The 18,042-nt window shown below is 43.8% G+C and overlaps 1 protein-coding gene across 1 annotated transcript in view; it reads right to left on the bottom strand.

Annotated features, from left to right (window-relative positions):
* Window positions 1-18,042, bottom strand: part of GRHL2 (grainyhead like transcription factor 2) — a 115,205-nt gene that overhangs the window by 4,727 nt on the left and 92,436 nt on the right. Inside the window, exons 12-13 of the mRNA XM_060116037.1 lie at window positions 8,527-8,621; window positions 6,239-6,324 (exon numbers count right to left, since the gene is read on the bottom strand). Of these exons, the coding sequence (XP_059972020.1) occupies window positions 6,239-6,324; window positions 8,527-8,621 (181 nt within the window). The remainder of the gene's footprint in view (window positions 1-6,238; window positions 6,325-8,526; window positions 8,622-18,042) is intronic.

Genomic DNA, 18,042 nt, shown 5'->3' with positions numbered 1-18,042 from the left:
ATTGAAGGCCAGGTGGTCGATCCAGCAAACCAATCGCGTTAGGAAAGATCGATTAGAAAAACCATTTCAAGTGCAGAGCAAAGACACGTAGCATAGATGGAAATCATGAAGGGAAAAAAGAGGTTTGAAGAATAGAGACAGCCATACCTGATGTGACTATCCAAAGTCCCAGACAGAAAAAGGAGCAAATGGAGAAGAGGAAACAATTAAACAAATAATAGAGGAAAGACCCATGTTTTTAGATAGGAGGGGTATCCTGAATCCCTGGAAGGATCAATGAGAAAAGACCCATGCATCTGGCCATTCTGAAAAGTGCCAGATCTCCAAGGGTAATGAAAATAAAACATCCTGGAACCTCCCAGACAGAAAGTATAAGTTACCAAAAAAAGAAAAGAATGAACCTGGCTTCAGTCTTCTCATCTGCAGCACTAGAAACCAAACTGGAATAACCCCTACAGACTACTGAAAGAAGGGACTTTACCCCAAGAATTCTGTACAAGCTCTCCCTCACAGGTTAAAGAATGGCATGTAAGAAATGCATTTCACCCAAATATCCCATTTGAGGAAAATACTCACAAAACTCTAGCTAAACTGAATATGCATCAGAACAAAGACTTCAGCAAAGCAAAGGGGGAAGAAAACAAGCAATCCAGTGTTGTACCATAAATATATATATACGTATACACACACACAAACACACACATGAAGACTATATATACTCTCTATATAACTATAGATCTCTAGTTATATATCCATACATAATGTATATATATAGATATATATGGTCCATATATAGATAAGGTATGTATAACTACCTATATATAGTTAAATGGACTGGGAATGTGAAATAAGTGTTAAATAAGGATTCTTGAAGTAAAAAGAACATAATGGAAGGAAAAATCTAATTGTGTCCTAGAGAGAAAGTACTAAACAACAGCAACAACAAGAAGCCTGGAGTGTGTGGGAACAGCGTGGGGTAAACATTTCAGCGGACTCATCCTAGTGAGCGGAGGAGGGGAAGAGAGGGGAAAAATGAAGGCTCTAAAGGTCTTTTCTCACCCGGGGGTGGTGGGAGCTAGAGAGTAGTAGTGTGGAAGACAGCTGGAAATTTATCTTCAAATCACAGAGCAATAAGGAGAAGAGACTGAAACAATTGAGGGAAAGTAAAGAATAACTTTCAAGAAAAGATGAAAAACAGTGACTTAATCCAACTGCAAAACTAAAGAGAAAGAGGAAACTACAAAGTAAAATAAATAAAAACCAAAACATTTATCGTTGTGAGTTGCTTGGCCTGCAAGCGTTGGGTTTTGAACTTTGGTTGGTGTCATTAGGAGCTTCTTTTTAAATATAAATGGAAAAATAAAGTGTGTTCCTTTTTCGACTCAACATCAGCAAGTTCATATCTCTTAGTCCCCCTTTTCTGAAAGAGAGGTGAACCTGATTCTTGGATCTTCTCTTTTCAGGGGTTTGACTCCCAGTTTTTGCCAAAGCATGAACGCATATACCTCAGCTCACAGATCAGTTGATAAGAGTCAGGAAATTTGCATAAACCTGCATATCTGCCGGGAGTAGCAGCCAGCATTCACTGAGTGCTTACTAAGTGTTTAGCATATCAGCACAGGGAGTTCTGCATCTGTTAACTCGCTCAATTCTCACATCATTGCAACAGAATAGGTGTTTTTATGAGACCTGTTTCTTGGGCAAGGAAACTCAGGCTTAACACTCATTAAGTAATCAGGGTCCCTCAACTAGGAAGTGGCAGAGACAGGATTTAAAAGGTAACAGTCTGGCGGTCTGGTTTCAGATTCTAAGCTCATAGAGAAAAGGGGCATATGCTGGGCCTGTTTGAAGCAGGGCTCATGGACCCCATCCAGTACCAAGAAGCAACTGGCAAAGTTGACACGGGCATCAGGCTGCGGAGGGCAACGGTCTCCAGGAGGACAAAGTCCTGCCCCCTGTGCAGTTGTCAAAGGCAAAGGCAGAGGCAGCTGGATAAAATGCCACCCTAACACGGCGTCCTCTGCCTCCATGCCAGGCAAGGAAGTGGGCTTTGCCAAATCCGGAAGCCTGGAAAGAAGTGAGACCATGCAGGATAGCATGTGGAGGAAGCTGGCCATCTGTCGGGAGATTACGGAAGGAATCCTTCTGCCCAGGAGCTGGATGGTGTCACCACAACACTCCCCTTCCGTGTGCGTGGCAAGCACACGCTTCGTGATAGTTCTCAGAGCGGGGGCATTAGGACTGCTTGGTTTTTTCTTTGTGTTTTTCAAGTAGTCTGAACTGCTCGTATATGTCCATCATTTTTAAAAGCTCATGATCAATATTTTTAAGGACCCCTAAGACTTCCTTGACACCCAAGAGGATCCTAGGTCTTGGACATATCTCATCAGTGTGTTACTGGCTATCTGATGATCTGGAACTTTTAGACTTTTACTTTGTGGAGAGTTCTCTTTGCCCAGAAACCTCAGATATGTGACAGGCAGAACTAGAGATTTCCATTGGTTTTCACCAATGTAGGACTCTGTCTGCCTGGTCTAGAGGCATCCAACACAACTGCCAGCTCTGGAGGCCGATGACTTTTATGTGGAATTATAAACTGTTCAGTGTGGGCTCTAAGATGCACTTTTGAAAAAGGGGTGGCTCTTGCTTATAAATACTTCCTAGGTGGCTACATTTGACCTGTCAATAGAACTGGGGAGGACAGGCCTGCACCTCCATGCATGAATGACTCAGCTGCATAGAAGGGGGTGCTACTGGGGCCATGAGCCACCTTTTCCCTGTGCACCCAGCCAGCTTCACCAGGGGAGAACACCCTTCTCTAGCCCCTTTGGCTTGAGGGAATCTCAGTCTGCCTCTCCACCCCATAGCACTTACAGCCATCTACTACATATATATATTCACTTATACAGTGTTTCTGTATTTAAAATTTTATTTATTTTTCTGGCTGCATTGGGTCTTCGTTGCTGTGCGCGGGCTTTCTCTAGTTGCGGCGAGCAGGGGCTACTCTTTGTTGCAGTGCGCAGGCTTCTCATTGTGGTGGCCTCTCTTGTTGTGGAGCACGGGCTCTAGGCGTGTGGGCTTCAGTAGTTGCAACACACGGGCTCAGTAGTTGTGGCACATGGGCCCTAGAGCACGTGGGCTCAGCAGTTGTGGCGCACAGGCTTAGTTGCTCCATGGCATGTGGGATCTTCCCGGACCAGGGATCAAACCTGTGTCCCCTGCATTGGCAGGCAAATTCTCAACCACTGCACCATCAGGGAACTCCCTATACAGTGTTTCTTTGTGCTACTTTAAACACCTTGTATAGAAACTCATTTAATCCTCGAAACAACCCTACATCTCATTTTATCAGTATCTATCTTCATAATAATATCCCACATTATTATTATTCTCATTTCAGAAACGATGAACCTGGGGTACGGAGAGGTTGAGTAACTTGCCCAGGGTCACACTACTCTGAAGTGTCAGAGCTAGGGTTTGAACCCTGACTGTGTGGGATCAACCATCATACACACTACTTCTTGCCTGATGGCTTACTATTGCCTAAGCTTCTTTCCTTTAGTTGTTGTGAGCTGTGACTTGGAATGGTTATTCTTCTTGTAATAACTTTTCATGTGTGGACGTCTCCCTAAGTGGACTTAAGTTGCTCAAGGGCTTAAGCTGGCTCTGCCACTCTGTGGAGCTCAGGAAACCCCACATCTGTAAATGACGGTGATGACATCTGACCTGCCAAGTTCACAGAGATATAGTGAAGCTCAAGTGAAGCAATGCATGTGAAATACATGCCACCCATAGCACTTGGCATGGTGGTACATACACAGTGGATGCTCAATTCAGTCAACAAATATATATGCTCAAACACCTGGGGATACACAGAAAACAGCAAGAGACAAAGCCCCTGTTCTTATGAACTTTACATTCTATTGGAGAAGAGAGAAACAAAACAGCAGAGTTAACTCAGGGATTGTTTGGGTGGAAGTGAAGGTGATATTTAACCCCACTGTGATCCAGCGAGACCACAGCTACAGAACACTTGTAGAACTAGCCAGATGTCACAAACAGGAAAGGAAGACACTAAGGAAAAAGGCGTAATGAATCAGTTCAGAATTGATTTAGGTTAGTGGTTCTCACACCTGGCTGATCTCAGAATACCCTGAAGAACTGTTAAAACTACAGATTCCTGGGCTTCCCTGGTGGCACAGTGGTTGAGAGTCCGCCTGCCAATGCAGGGGACGTGGGTTCGTGCCCTAGTCCGGGAAGATCCCACATGCCGCGGAGAGCCTGGGCCCGTGAGCCATGGCCGCTGAGCCTGCGCGTCCGGAGCCTGTGCTCCACAATGGGAGAGGCCACAACAGTGAGAGGCCCGCATACCGCAAAAAAAAAAAAAACACCAAAAACCAGATTCCTGCTGCTCCACCGCCCTCCCCAACCTCCACTTCAGCAGAACGGGAATCTGGGGTTGATGACTGGGAATATGCATTCAAAACAGCTGCTAAAGTAATTTTCAGCTTCACCACCATCCTAGGTAAGTCAGTTTCAGTAATATGATCTTAAAGGCCAGATTAAAGGTATGAAATTTGTTCAAAGGGCTTCTGTAGCTCATAAATCAATCTTCCAGTCATTTTAGGGTCATTTAAAAAAATCCTAGTTCATTTGAAGAGAGATAGACTGATACTTTTTGTTGTGTTCATTTCTGGTTTTGTTTTCCCCTTATGGGGGGGTCAGATTGAGTGACAACAAACTCCATGCCAATGACAAATCCTGAGAACAGAAGAGATTACCAAACCATCCAGCCAAGTGTTTCTTAGAGGGTGGTCCTCCATGCCCTGCTCTGAATTGCCTAACGATGCCAACCACACTGGTAACATTCTTGTGCTTTTTAAAAAAAATTTCAGGTGAACAAATAAATAATTTTTTTACATATCATATAAATTCCCCCACTTAAACCATTTAAAGTGTACAATTCAGTAGCATTTAGTACATTCACAGTGTTCTGCAAACGTCAGGACTATGTAGTTCCAGAACAATTCATCACCCCAAAAGGAAACTAAGTAGACGTTTCTCATTCACCTTTCACCCAACTCCTGGCAACAACTAATCTGCTTTCTGTCTCAATGGATTTGCCTGTTCTTGATATTTCCTATAAATTGTATGATTATACAATGTGACCTTACATCTCTGGCTAGCAATTCCACTCCTCAGTATACACCCCAAAGAATTGAAAACAAGTATTCAAACAAACACCTGTACCTGGATGTTCTTTGCAGCACTATTCACAATAGCCAAAAGGTGGGGGGGGGGAAATCCAAATGTCCATCAACTGGTGAATGGAAAAACGAAATGTGGTATATCCATACACTGGAATATTATTCAGCCATAGAAAAGAATGAAGTACTGATTTATACCACAACATAGATGAACCTCAGAAACATTATGCAAAGTGAAAGAAATCATCCACAAAAGACAACATAGTGTATGATTCCACTTAGAGTCACTGTCCTACACATTTTCACATATTACTCCATAGCCCAATATGCTGTTTCAATGTAGCAGTTTTCCAGACCAACAAAAATTCTAGACTGTCCCTTGGCAGTCCTGTTGTCTTCATCACCACAAAAACCCTGGATCTTCTACAATATGGTTGTACAGGGGAGTCAGATATCATATTCAATGTAGAGTCATATTCAGATGGATAATACATGGATAAAACATAAAATAACTTCCTGAGCCCAGGTTGGGTAATGCTAGACTAAACAGGGGATGAGAAGGGAGGGAGAGATTTCAGAATCTTACTTAAATCACTTTATAACTCTGCAATTTATATTTTTTCCTTAACCAAAAGAGGTCATATTTTATTTTGGATTACACTATTGCAGCTGGCAAGACACTTCCTAATCGTTTTTGTTCTGTATAGGTTTGGAAAGTTAAACGTATCTAATTTGGTTTCATGCAAAGAGACAAATGGAAACTCACAGTTTAAACTTTCTCTATGGCATCTTACTCTGATTAGCCTTAAACTGACAGGGAATTGGCAGTTTTTCAAAGTTTCCTTCTCCGTAAGATGCTAATAATAAGCCAGACAGGGTGGAAATCAGTATCCCCAAAAATCTCTGCTTTTTCTTTTTCCTTGAGAAAGCTCATTCCAGGGCCATCTCGAAGGCTGCATCTTAATAAATGGGTTTCAGCTCAGGAGACTACATGCCGGTTTCTCGGAGGCTGAAGGGGGTTCATTGCTTACCGCTTCCATCAGGCCTCTCACGGTGGGGGATTTCAACATCAAGGCGTCAAACACGTCGTCCGTCTCCTTCCTCACGTACAAAAGCACTGAAAGAGAAGGGGTGGGAAGCCGTGACTGTGGAGCCCACGCAGCTGCCCCAGGAGACTGCTTCCCACCAGTGGCTGTTACAGATGAACATTCTGTAACTTCTTCTTGTAACCCCCAACAGAAAAATGTAATTTCCAATAGGCTGACCCTAAGGAAACCCCAAACTATGTTCTATTGGGTTAGCCGAAAAGGTCGAACCACCCGAACGAACTTTTTGGCCAGCCCAATATTTAAATGAGTGCCGCTTCCATTGGATTTACAGGCCTCTTCTTGGAAAATCATTGTCTTTGAAATAGTGTGGCTGCTCCTCCTGCTGCAGGAGTCCCTGGAATGGGTTAAAGGGGGCATGGCAGCGGGTTGATGGGCTGCAGTGCCACCATCTCCTGCTGGGCTTGTTGATAGCCACACCTGCATGCTGGGCTTACAGCTCACCCCCAGGGCCTGCCCAGAGAGGCAGCTCTCGTTAACTGTGTATCTGTGGATAACAATCACTCTGTTAACGATAGCAGTAACCATTATCAGGCATCCCAGAGCTTGTACAGACAAAGGCAACCGACTCCCGTGACTTTGAGAGAGCCACCCTGAGAAGTGGCTACAAAGGCAAAACAAATAACGGCATTGGTGATAATTACAGCCATTCTCTGTCCTGGAGAACTTTTAACAAACAACGGGCACTGTCACTGACCCTGACTCCTTGTGCCCCTCAAAGCCCAGCTCAGCATAGGAGCTCCAGGCGAGGGGCTCAGTAACTCCACTGTCCTTGTCCAAAGAAAATCCACTCCTGGGAGAACGAGTTCTCTATTGCTGGAAGGTTGCAGTGCCCTCATGTGTCCCTATGACTGAGATGTTTCAAAGGCCGTAACTTTGCATTTTGTCACAGCAATTCCTGATGGCAATTTTTGTGCAGACTTCACAACCTCAAAATATCTGAAAAACACAAGCTTTGGACCAGCCAGCATGTACTAAATACGGATGTAAGCTACTATTACTTTGGCCTGTGTGATCCTTGATTTCCGTATAACATTGCCCTCATTCTAAAGGATGAGATATAAAAGGCATGCAGGAATGGAGCTCAAAATGCACTCGAATATTTGATGGTGAGCCTGTGAAGTCGGAAAACCCTTTATAGGTTTAAATATTACTACTGTAATTAACACTACTCAGATATTTACACTCTTTGAATTCTGAAATGTTCATTACTCATTCACAATTATGATAATATTCCTTAACTAGATCCAGGCCTAAAAATAAAACTAATAATTATATTAGTGAAGATGGAGTGCTTACTATGTACTGGGCACTTGAGTTTAGTGTCTTACATACATTAGCTCCTCAAGCCTCCCTCTGTGAGGTGGGTACTGTTGTCACCCCATTTTACAAGTGAGGACTCCAAGGTGCAGAGGACCTTCCCAAGGTCACATGACTCGAGGTGGCTGAGGGAGGCTACACGGGATGCTCTTGACCATTATGCAAATCCCATTTCAACAAACAGGAAAAAAAAAAAATCCTCAGTAACAAAAACCTCAAGCCTGTGCAGATGGTGGACGTACAGTAACCTGACTCATTAAAAGTCCAGTGCTGTAAGCAGAAGGTCTCTGGAAGCTCTTGGTGTTGGCTACAGCAGGATGTGGGGAGAAAAGCCACCACCTCCCCTTTCCCCTTACTCCCAGGAGGGACAATGAGTCAGCACAGCATCGAGATGCTGAGCAAGACACTGACAGGCCTGTGCTTTGTTTCTTATTCTCTTGGTGAAGTGGAATAAGATCCCTGACTGAGAGAAAATGAGTAATTTGTGATGTCACAGAAAACAGGTTCCCTTACTTGTACCGTGATTAATCGTTTGCGTCTATTGAAGGATTCTCAGCTGCTGGTGCTTATGAGAGGCTATTGTCAAACACAGCATGAGTTTCTTTTAACCTTATATCTCACTGCTGGATGAGTCAGTATATTCACTACATTTCCCTCAAGGTAAAGGAAAGAATCAGTGCCCAGGAAGAATAAATGTTTGCTTAGGGTGTTTAAAAAGATAAGGTTTAAGGCAAAGGAGGAGACTGTGGACTTCCTATGTCAATAAAAGCATCCCCAGGCTAGCACGCATCCACAGGGACATGGGCCGGGCCGGGGGCTCTTCTCAGTGAAATGTCCCCGCCACCATTCCTAATTGGAGCAACACCAGGGGAGGGCCTCAGCGGGAACGGTACCTCGCTTCATCCCTTCTTCCTTCATCTGCTTAGAAGGAGCTGGACCAAACTCCTCTTCCATGGGCCTGAACATCCGTTTCACAAGGACACTGCTGCTAGAAAAGATGAGGAGAAAGTGTTAATTAAGGAAGGCACCCGGGGTGCCAACAAAAAGGTGTATGGATGTGCCAGTCCCTATCTTTTCCCTTTGTTTACGCCATCCCTTATCACAACTGGATCCACGCACCAACCTCCCGCCCCCCCCCCACAGGTCCCAAGTCTGCATGTGGGGCAGAACACACAGGCCAGTATCTTTCATGCATGGCCCTGAGACATCCTCCTTGCTGCTGAACATGGATCCACCGAGGTGAGAGCTCTGGGTTTTACCCATTCCGTTCTGCACCTAACCTCCCTTCCTGCTCGGAAGACCAGGGCTGGGGATGCGGGCCTGAGCCCTGTGTTTGTGTGGTCTGCAAGTTACACAGCCCGTCCCACCTAGCTAGGGCCTGGGTGTCCTGCACTTTCTCGCCAGCCCTGAGGGCACAGCGTGACCTCTGGAAATGGCACGGGCCTGCCTCGCTGGTTCTAAGTTACGAGGTTGCCCTCGGTTCCCGCTGTTCCACGACTCCGTCAGCTGGGAGCAGAGGGGACTGCGGTGGCTGAGGTGCCCTAGACCTGGCCCCTCCCTCCTCACGGGAGAGGGTCTCGGTCCCCCTTCCCCAGGGCCCACGGGTCCCCAACTGGCCGGTTCTGGTGCATTTCCTCCCGAAGTCTCTGTCTTTCTGGGCACTCTAGGGAAGGGAGGGCTGTTCCAGAGGAAGGAAATTAGAAGAACAGATTGTCACTGAAGAGAAGTCATTGCCGCTGAGAGGCCACTCAAACTCATATGCTGAAACCCTAACCCCCAGGAGGATGGCATTCAGAGGTCCGGGCATTGAGAGGTAATTACGCCGTGAGGGTGGAGCCTCCATGATGGGAGTGTCTTTATAAGAAAGGGACACCCTCTCTCTTTCCGCCATGTGAGGACACAGCAAGAGGATGGTGATCTACAGGCCAGAAAAGGGTCCTCACCAGACACCGACCATACTGGCATCCTGATCTCAGACTTCCAGCCTCCAGAACTTGGAAAAATACATTTATGTCATTTAAGCCACCCAGTTTATGGTATTTTGTTATAGCAGCCCAAACTGACGAAAACACTGAGAAAATGCCCCTGCATGGAGTCTTACAGTCTTTTAAGCCCTCAAGAGAGCAGGTATAGGTTTTTAGAAAACTTTAATCTCTCTGGGGATTCCTGGAACCAGGCACATGAAGCAATGCCAGATAGGCAGTTCAGCAGAATTGTTAAGACATGAGATCTGGGTCCAGACTACCTTGGTTTAAACCCCTGCTTTGCAGACTCACAGACATAGAAAACAAACTTATGGTTACCAAAGGGGAAAGGGCGGGAGGGATAAATTAGGAGTTTGGGATTAAAATATACGCACTACTCTATATAATATAGATAACCAAAAAGAACCTACTGTATAGCACAATGAACTATACTCAATATCTTATTGTAATAACCCATTGTAATAACCCATAACCTATAATGGAAAAGAATCTGAAAAATTATATGTATAACTGAATCACTTTGCTGTACACTTGAAACTAACACAACACAGTAAACCAACTATATTTCAATTAAAAAATTTAAAGATAAACCCCTGCTTTGCAATCTACTAGCTACGGAAACATGGACAAATTCTTCAACTGCCCTGAGCCAACAGCCTCTTTAAAAGGAGGCTGTTGAGAGGATTAAATGAATTCAACATAATGTAAATTCAAACTCACAAAGTTGCCTGATACATTGTACGTACTATAGAAGTGTTAGTTAGAGATGATGATGATCATGATAATTAAAGTTGGAGAGATTTGAGGAAGAGAGATACGGGGAAGAGTACATAACGCAGACAATTTGAAAGAGCTCAGAGTTTCCATTTACTATCAGGTAGCAAACAGTCCAAACTACCACTTTGGTCCAATTTAAGGGCTAAAGTTGGAAAAGCTTCCTGCATCAGAGACTGACATTATATCAATCCCAAGCTTCCAAAATAATATAAAACCCTGCTCTGGGGCTTCCCTGGTGGTGCAGTGGTTGAGAGTCCGCCTGCCGATGCAGGGGACATGGGTTCGTGCCCCGGTCTGGGAGGATCCCACGTGCCGCGGAGCGGCTGGGTCCGTGAGCCATGGCCGCTGAGCCTGCGCGTCCGGAGCCTGTGCTCCGCAACGGGGAGAGGCCACAACAGTGAGAGGCCTGCGTACCGCAAAAAAAAAAAAAAAAAAAAAAAAAAAAACCAACAAAAAAACCCCTGCTCCAAAGCCAAGTCCCTATTAGCATCATTGTCATTAAGAAGTTCTTTTTATCAATTCTCAAGTGGAGCTAATGGTGGGGTCCAGTGGTAGAAAGAACACATGGTATAAAACTGTGGACAGTCCAAAAAGTACTTCTATTAATTCTAATAGTTTGAAGTATTAAACCAACAAGGCTTTAAATTACCATCTTCTACTCTAGGTGGTCCAAAATTATGTTTATTAGCCCTTAATAAGACCATGCTTTTCATCAAAGTGCTTTACATGTCCTTGGTCAATTAAGTCTCATGAACACTCTGTGAGCCAGCTGGGGCAAGGACCAATCTTGTCCCTATTTCGGTGAGGACCAAACTAAGGCTCATCATAAGACACATAACACCCTCAACACTAAGGGTGTTAAGTGTCTTATGCAAGCAACGCAGCTAAAAAAGTGAAACGGGATGTTGAGAGAACCCAGCTCTGAGGAACAACATCATGTTAAAGCACTCCATAAATCTGAGATGATGATGAGGGAGGGTATGAGACATGATATTCAGAGTCAGCATTCTATTTTATTCCATAGTAAGTCAAATTATGGAAAGAGCCAGAAGAAAAACTCAAACTCAAGTCCCAGCTGAAGGTGGTAATAAGTTTTTAGAGCACTGTTCCCTCTATCTTTCCCTCACTTTTCTTTAAAACCATAAAAGCGGGTCATATTATTCTGTCATGTCTTGGAGCTGGACTGACCACGACCCTGGGAGCAGAAGATTAAAAATCTGTTGACGTTGCTGTCAATGACCCGTAGGTTAATAACGGGTACATAGCCTGAAACATCAGCAGACACTCTTTCATGCTGTGTTAGGGTTCCTAAACTAGGGATTTTCTTTCTCTCGTCAAGAAAGATTTATTTACATTTTTCCAGGTCTGTTGACTTTTGAAAGCACCCCATTCTGAGCATGACAAACTTCACCATTAAAATAACATCTTGGATAAACCACATTTCTCTTGGGAGTTCAGAAATGTTTTTTCACACTTTCAAATCTATAAACCCAGTAGGAGTCAATAAGCTTGTGTGGTCCGAATTCAATGGTTTCATTTCTTTTCAAAGCAAGGCGAGAAAAGAAGGGCAGAAATGACTGCCCAATTGATAGAAAGAGTAAGGATTTCAGGTCTCCTAATGTCCTGTTCAATGACACTGGCTTGTACCACAAAAGGACAAGAACAAGGAGAAGGTGCTTTCTCTGACATCAATCTCTGTCCCGTAGGCACAACGTGTTAACGTGGAGGAACTCCAGGTCCAGCAACATATGAAGTTGTTGCTTTGTGGGGTCAGTCTCAGGGAAAGCAAGTCCCTGAGGTGTAAACAAAGGATGGCTAAGTTTCATCAGAAGAAAAACTGGGAAGGTGTTTGGATCTGAAGCCTGTCTCTGGACATACTTGGCAATGTTGAGCCCTACCTGTCAGGCTGAACCACACTAGGCATCAGTACCTAGGTGAGGAGGTACCAAAATAAAGCACAGAAAGGAGGTGCAGGCACCATGGAGACATAGTTTGTCTAGTTCACAACTCTGCTTACAGCCTGTGTAGGCTGATGACCATGTCTGCCCTAAATAAATGAACGTCCCTACCCTTTGTCAGCCTCAGAAAAGAGGAGGTGCTCTTATATTCAAGTCCTCACAAAGTCTTTCACATTATGGAGTAGAATCTCAATTAGTTTATTTTCAACAATAAATCACTCTGGGGAAGAACCTATCATCTCCAAATGACTTTAATCAATGCTAGTTCAGGGTCTTGATAGAATTCATCTGACACACTCAGTAAACACAAACCAAAATCAACAAACAAACCCCACATATGTTTAGTAACAATTATGGTAGTTAAGAGCTTACAATTGAAAGTAGTAAATAACTAGGTCAGTAGGCCCCAGAAGGATCATTTTAAGAGGAAATACAGATATTTCTGTTTCTGGCTAAGATGTTGTATCTTGTGGCAAACCAAGCAATGTTCCAGCCAAGAACAATGTAAGTAACTGTTTGTTTGTTTGTTTGTTTGTTTGTTTAATCTTATTGAAGGTATTGGACACTACTGTTGAGTCAGCCAGAACCTGAGAGCTGAGATCTCAGAGGAGAAAAATGCGAGAAGTGAGCTGATAGTCAGTGGGCCACTTTCCTCTCGAGGCATTTGCCATTTCTCAGCTGGGAGTAGAGGATGGTGATCTCAGCAGAGGCACATACTTAAGGGCAAAGAAGTCTGCACAGCTTTTGGCAATCTTATGGTGTTAGAGAAACAGAAATTGGTGTTTAGGGCTGCAAAGGTATTCAGGACTAATAGGAAAACTTCTAGAGAGTAGAGAAGCACAGAGAAGTAAGCCAGACACTGCAGTATTCCTTCCCAGGTATTTACCAAGTTTTTAAGCTGCACAGGATAAGAGAGTAAGAAGTTAAGCAGAAAGCCCTTGAAACTCATAGAGGAGGCTTGGGTAGTCTCCCCATGCTAAGGAGACAAAAATTGAACTTCAAGCTCCATGAAGGAAAAAGACCCATAGAAAGTCCCTCAAAGGTACAATCTAGGAGTTAGGATGAATTAGAGGTCATCTGAGGTTAAAATAAACTGCAACCCAGCTTTGGGTCAGTTCTGTCCCTGACTCAGTTATGGTGATCTGTTAACTAGGGCTACATACCATAGGATAGGGAAAACCTTCATAAGGAAAAATACGGTCATCCAGAGCCTCCATAATTTTTATGTATATTGTTATACATAAAAAATACCAAAAAATGTATTTTTATGTATATACATAATTTTTATGTATATTGTTCATCATTTGATAATCATTGTTCAATGATTATCAAATATTAAACAGGACCAAGGGAAAAACATACAATAGAAACAGACCCAGATAACATACTTATAGCACAGTTATTATGTTCATGAAAATAAATGACAAGACACTTAGAATTGAAGCTTATAAAAATAAACCAATTAAGTGTAAGTCCTAGAACTAAAAAGTGCAATAATTGAAATTAATAACTCAATAGATGGGTTCAGTATATTGGACCTAGCAGAAGAGAGGATTTGAGAGTTAGGTCAGTAGAGAATATCCAGGCTGGAGCATGGTGAGTAAAGAAGATGGACAGTTTAGAAAAGAACATAAAAAAGGGCCTCCCTGGTGGCGCAAGTGGTTGAGAGTCCGCCTGCCGATGCAGGGGATACGGGTTCGTGCCCCGGTCTGGGAGGATCCCATATGCCGCGGAGCGGCTGGGCCCGTGAGCCATGGCCGCTGAGCCTGCGCGTCCGGAGCCTGCGCGTCCGGAGCCTGTGCTCCGCAACGGGGGAGGCCACAACAGTGAGAGGCCCGCATACCGCAAAAAAAAAAAAAAAAAAAAAAAAAAAAAAAAAAAAAAAAGAACATAAAAAACATAGGGACAGAATAAAAAACTCTAATACACATTTAGAGTCTCAAAGGACTGGGGAGAGAACAGGGAAGAGCACTATTTGAAGAGATAACAGCCAAGAATGTTCCAAAACTGATGAAAGACATCAACCCACAGATTCAATGAGTGGTATAAAATACCAAGCAGGGGGAAAAAGAAAGTACAGAGAAAACCCACAGGTAGAAACATCATAAAAAATTTGAAAACCTGAGAGAAAGAGAAGAATTTTAAAGCAGTCTTTCCCAAATGAAAGAAAAAAGAAAGGGAGGGAGGAAGGAAGGATGGAAGGAAGGAAGGGAAGAAAGAAAAGATTACATTTTAAATAACAACAATAAGACAGCTGACTTCTCAACAAAAAATGATGGAAACCAAAACTGAAAGAAAGTAACTGCCAACCTGGAATTTGATACCTAACAGAAATACCCTAGAAAAATGATTACAAAATAAAAACATTTACAACAAATAAACAAATATGAAAGAATTCTTTGCCAAAAGTTCCACAACAAAAGAATTATTAAACAGAATTCTTCTGGCAATAGGAAAAGGATCCCATGTATAACAATCACTCTGATATACACCAGGAACTAACACACATTGTAAATCAACTATACTTCAATTTAAAAAAAAAATAGGAAAAGGAGAAAGAGAAATAATAAATAAATAAATAAATAAATCCCAAAGAGAAATAAAGGAAGGAATGAACAGCAACAGAGAGGGCAAATGTAGGTTAAATTTATAAAAGGAGGCAAAGCTTAGTTCTAAGAGTCTTTAGTTCATATCTTCTAATTTGCAAAATGGCTAACTAGTATACAAGCAAGAATAACTGGTACTAATGTAAGAAACTGATAAAAATCTGCTACTCTGAGGGATGGTAAACATGATTTTCATTTTCTTAAATATTTTCTAAAAATCTTCTTTGCATATCTGATGCAGATTTGAGTATTATTGGGTGGATTTTTTAACTGCAATATCTAACAGTAAAAATAAAAATACATCAATTGAAAAGGGGGTGGGCCTGGAAATTCCCCAGTGGCCTAGTGGTTAAAACAGTGCTTTCACTGCCGTGGGCCTGCCGTTCCCTTCCTGGTAAGGGAACTAAGATCCCACATGCTGAGCAGTGTGGCCAAAAAAAAAAAAAAAAAAAAAAAAAAGAAAGAAAAGGGGGTGGGCTTCTTACAAGTGCATGTGAATCAATAATTATCTTGAAATAAAAGGTTTGATTAAAAACAGACATGAAGGGCCTCCCTGGTGGCGCAAGTGGTTGAGAGTCCGCCTGCCGATGCAGGGGATACGGGTTCGTGCCCCGGTCTGGGAGGATCCCACATGCCGCGGAGCGGCTGGGCCCGTGAGCCATGGCCGCTGAGCCTGCGCGTCCGGAGCCTGTGCTCCGCAATGGGGGAGGCCACGACAGTGAGAGGCCTGCGTACAGCAAAAAAAAAAAAAAAAAAAACCAGACATGAGGATGCCCAAATGTGCCAAGAATCCCTGTGCCCCAAATGCAGTGCAAAAGCCACAGAGCTGCTAGACTTGAGGGGACCTCACTATAGACTGGAACGGGGGACACCTCTGTGGGGACCAGTGTGGACAGAGGATTAAGGCAAGAATGGTTTTCCAGGAACTAGAGGTCATGGAGATGGATACCAGGTCCCCAGAAATAATGGAAATAGAATTTCTCATCATGCATGATATTTGCATATCAATTTAAATACTATTTCAGGGAGCGTAAGACCCTTCCCTCTTCCCCATAAGAGCCATTCATGAATCCCCGGTTAAGGGCTCAGCTCTATAGAAAATTCTTTTTGTCTGGTTTTTCTTTCCATTTTTCTTCATCTTCCTCTCTTCCATTTCTCAATGAAGTATCATTTATTTAGGGCCTGAAAAGGAACCTTGGCAATAATAATAGCTCTGTTTTTTTGAAAGCATCTTCCATGCATTTTACGTATTAATGCTTCTAATAATTCTAGCAGGTAGGTATTAATATTTGCTATTTTTATTTATTTTTATTTATTTTTTGTGCTGTACGCGGGCCTCTCACTGTTGTGGCCTCTCCCATTGCGAAGCACAGGCTCCGGACACGCAGGCTCAGCAGCCATGGCTCACGGGCCCAGCCGCTCCGCGGCATATGGGATCTTCCCAGACCGGGGCACGAACCCATGTCCCCTGCATTGGCAGGCGGACTCTCAACCACTGCGCCACCAGGGAAGCCCAATATTTGCTATTTTTAGATGAGGGAACTGAGGCCCCAAAAGGTTGTTATCTTAAGTTACACAGCTTGTAAGATCAATGCAAGACACAAATCATGGCTGACTGGCTCTAGAGCAGTGGTTCTCAAACATTGCCGTGCATTAGAATCACCTGGGGACTTTAAAAAGGTCTCCATGCCTGAGCTGCACCCATCTGCCAATTAAGTCAAAATCCCTGGAGACGGTCCCTGTATGTGAGTATTTTTTTTAACTCCCCAGCTTGATTCCGATATGCAGCTAGAGACCTGCTGCTCAGAGATGGTGTCCAAAAGCCTCTGTATCTGTTGTAGCCCCTGCCTAGGAAACAAGCCTGCATGGGGTCTGTGATCCCCGAATTCAGCACCAGAAGTCACCCCAAATACTTATCACTAGACAGGGAGGCAGGAGCAAATAGGTGTTCCTCTTTTTGTTTAGTTTAGGTACTTAGCTGACGATGGCTCCCCAGCCCACCTCATCTAAATTTTCTCTAGTTTCTCTCTTTAATTGTGCTCAGGTTTGCTGGCACTTCAGGCCAAAAAGCTCTCCTCCTCGTGAACAAGTCCATGTCTGGCCACCACTCTGGCTTTGGAGTAGTTGGGAGAGGGCCCTGGTGCACCTGGGCAGGCTGTGTCCTCCAGCTGGTGGCTGCCTGAATGACGCTCTCCAACACTCAGTTAGATGCTTTAATACTAACTGATTTATGCCTGGCAGGGAGAGAGAAGAACTGGCCAGACAGTTCTGATCTGTTGAAGGCTAAGCGAATGCCCATGAAGGTGGTTCTCCCCAGGGCTCAGTGAACTGACCCCCTCTGCCAGGTACACTCTCCTAGGCTTGTCACAACCTGGGTCCGAAAATCCAAACGGTGTGCCTTTGTCAAGGCCAGAGAGCCACGATGAGGGCCTGTCTCTGGATGATTCCTTGGCAGCCACAGATCAAGAATTACGAGGGTTAGGTGATAGGGCGTGATGGCTAAAGGCAGGCGATGGGAATGCAGCTAGACCCAGGTTCAAATCCTGCCTCTATCATGCACCAGCTGTGTGGCTTAGAAGTTTCCTGATCTTTTGAAGTTTCAGTTTCCTCATTATAAAGTGGAAGTAAGTATAGCATCTTCCCTATGGGAATTTTGGAAGAATCCAATAAAATAATCCATATAAAGCACTTAGGACAGTGCCTAGCCAAGGTATCCAGTGAATGCTGATTACCACTTTTACATGTAACAAGAGCCAAGTACCTACTATGTGTTAACACTGGGCTCCAAGGCCGCCCATATTGCGCAATCGAACTCTAATTAGAAGATGGTTAAGAGTAAGAGCCTTGGGCCTCAGGCCTTATGATTCTGCAATAAAAGAGGGGAATTGTTACAGAGAGGCCAGGCCCAAAGAGGTAAAAGTAGGTCAATTAGCCACCTAAACGTTGCCGACGTGCAAGGAGGGACAGGCTGAGGCAGATTCACAAGCGCAGCCTGCACGTGCAGGAGCATTTAGGTCCCAGGCTTTTCTTATTCATAACACTCAGTTCTCTCACAAGAGATCTTACAGATCGTCTTATACAAA

Source organism: Mesoplodon densirostris, chromosome 13 (genome assembly GCF_025265405.1).
Source record: "Mesoplodon densirostris isolate mMesDen1 chromosome 13, mMesDen1 primary haplotype, whole genome shotgun sequence".
Taxonomy (NCBI): Eukaryota; Metazoa; Chordata; class Mammalia; order Artiodactyla; family Ziphiidae; genus Mesoplodon; species Mesoplodon densirostris.
This window is presented reverse-complemented; position numbering and strand designations above follow the sequence as displayed.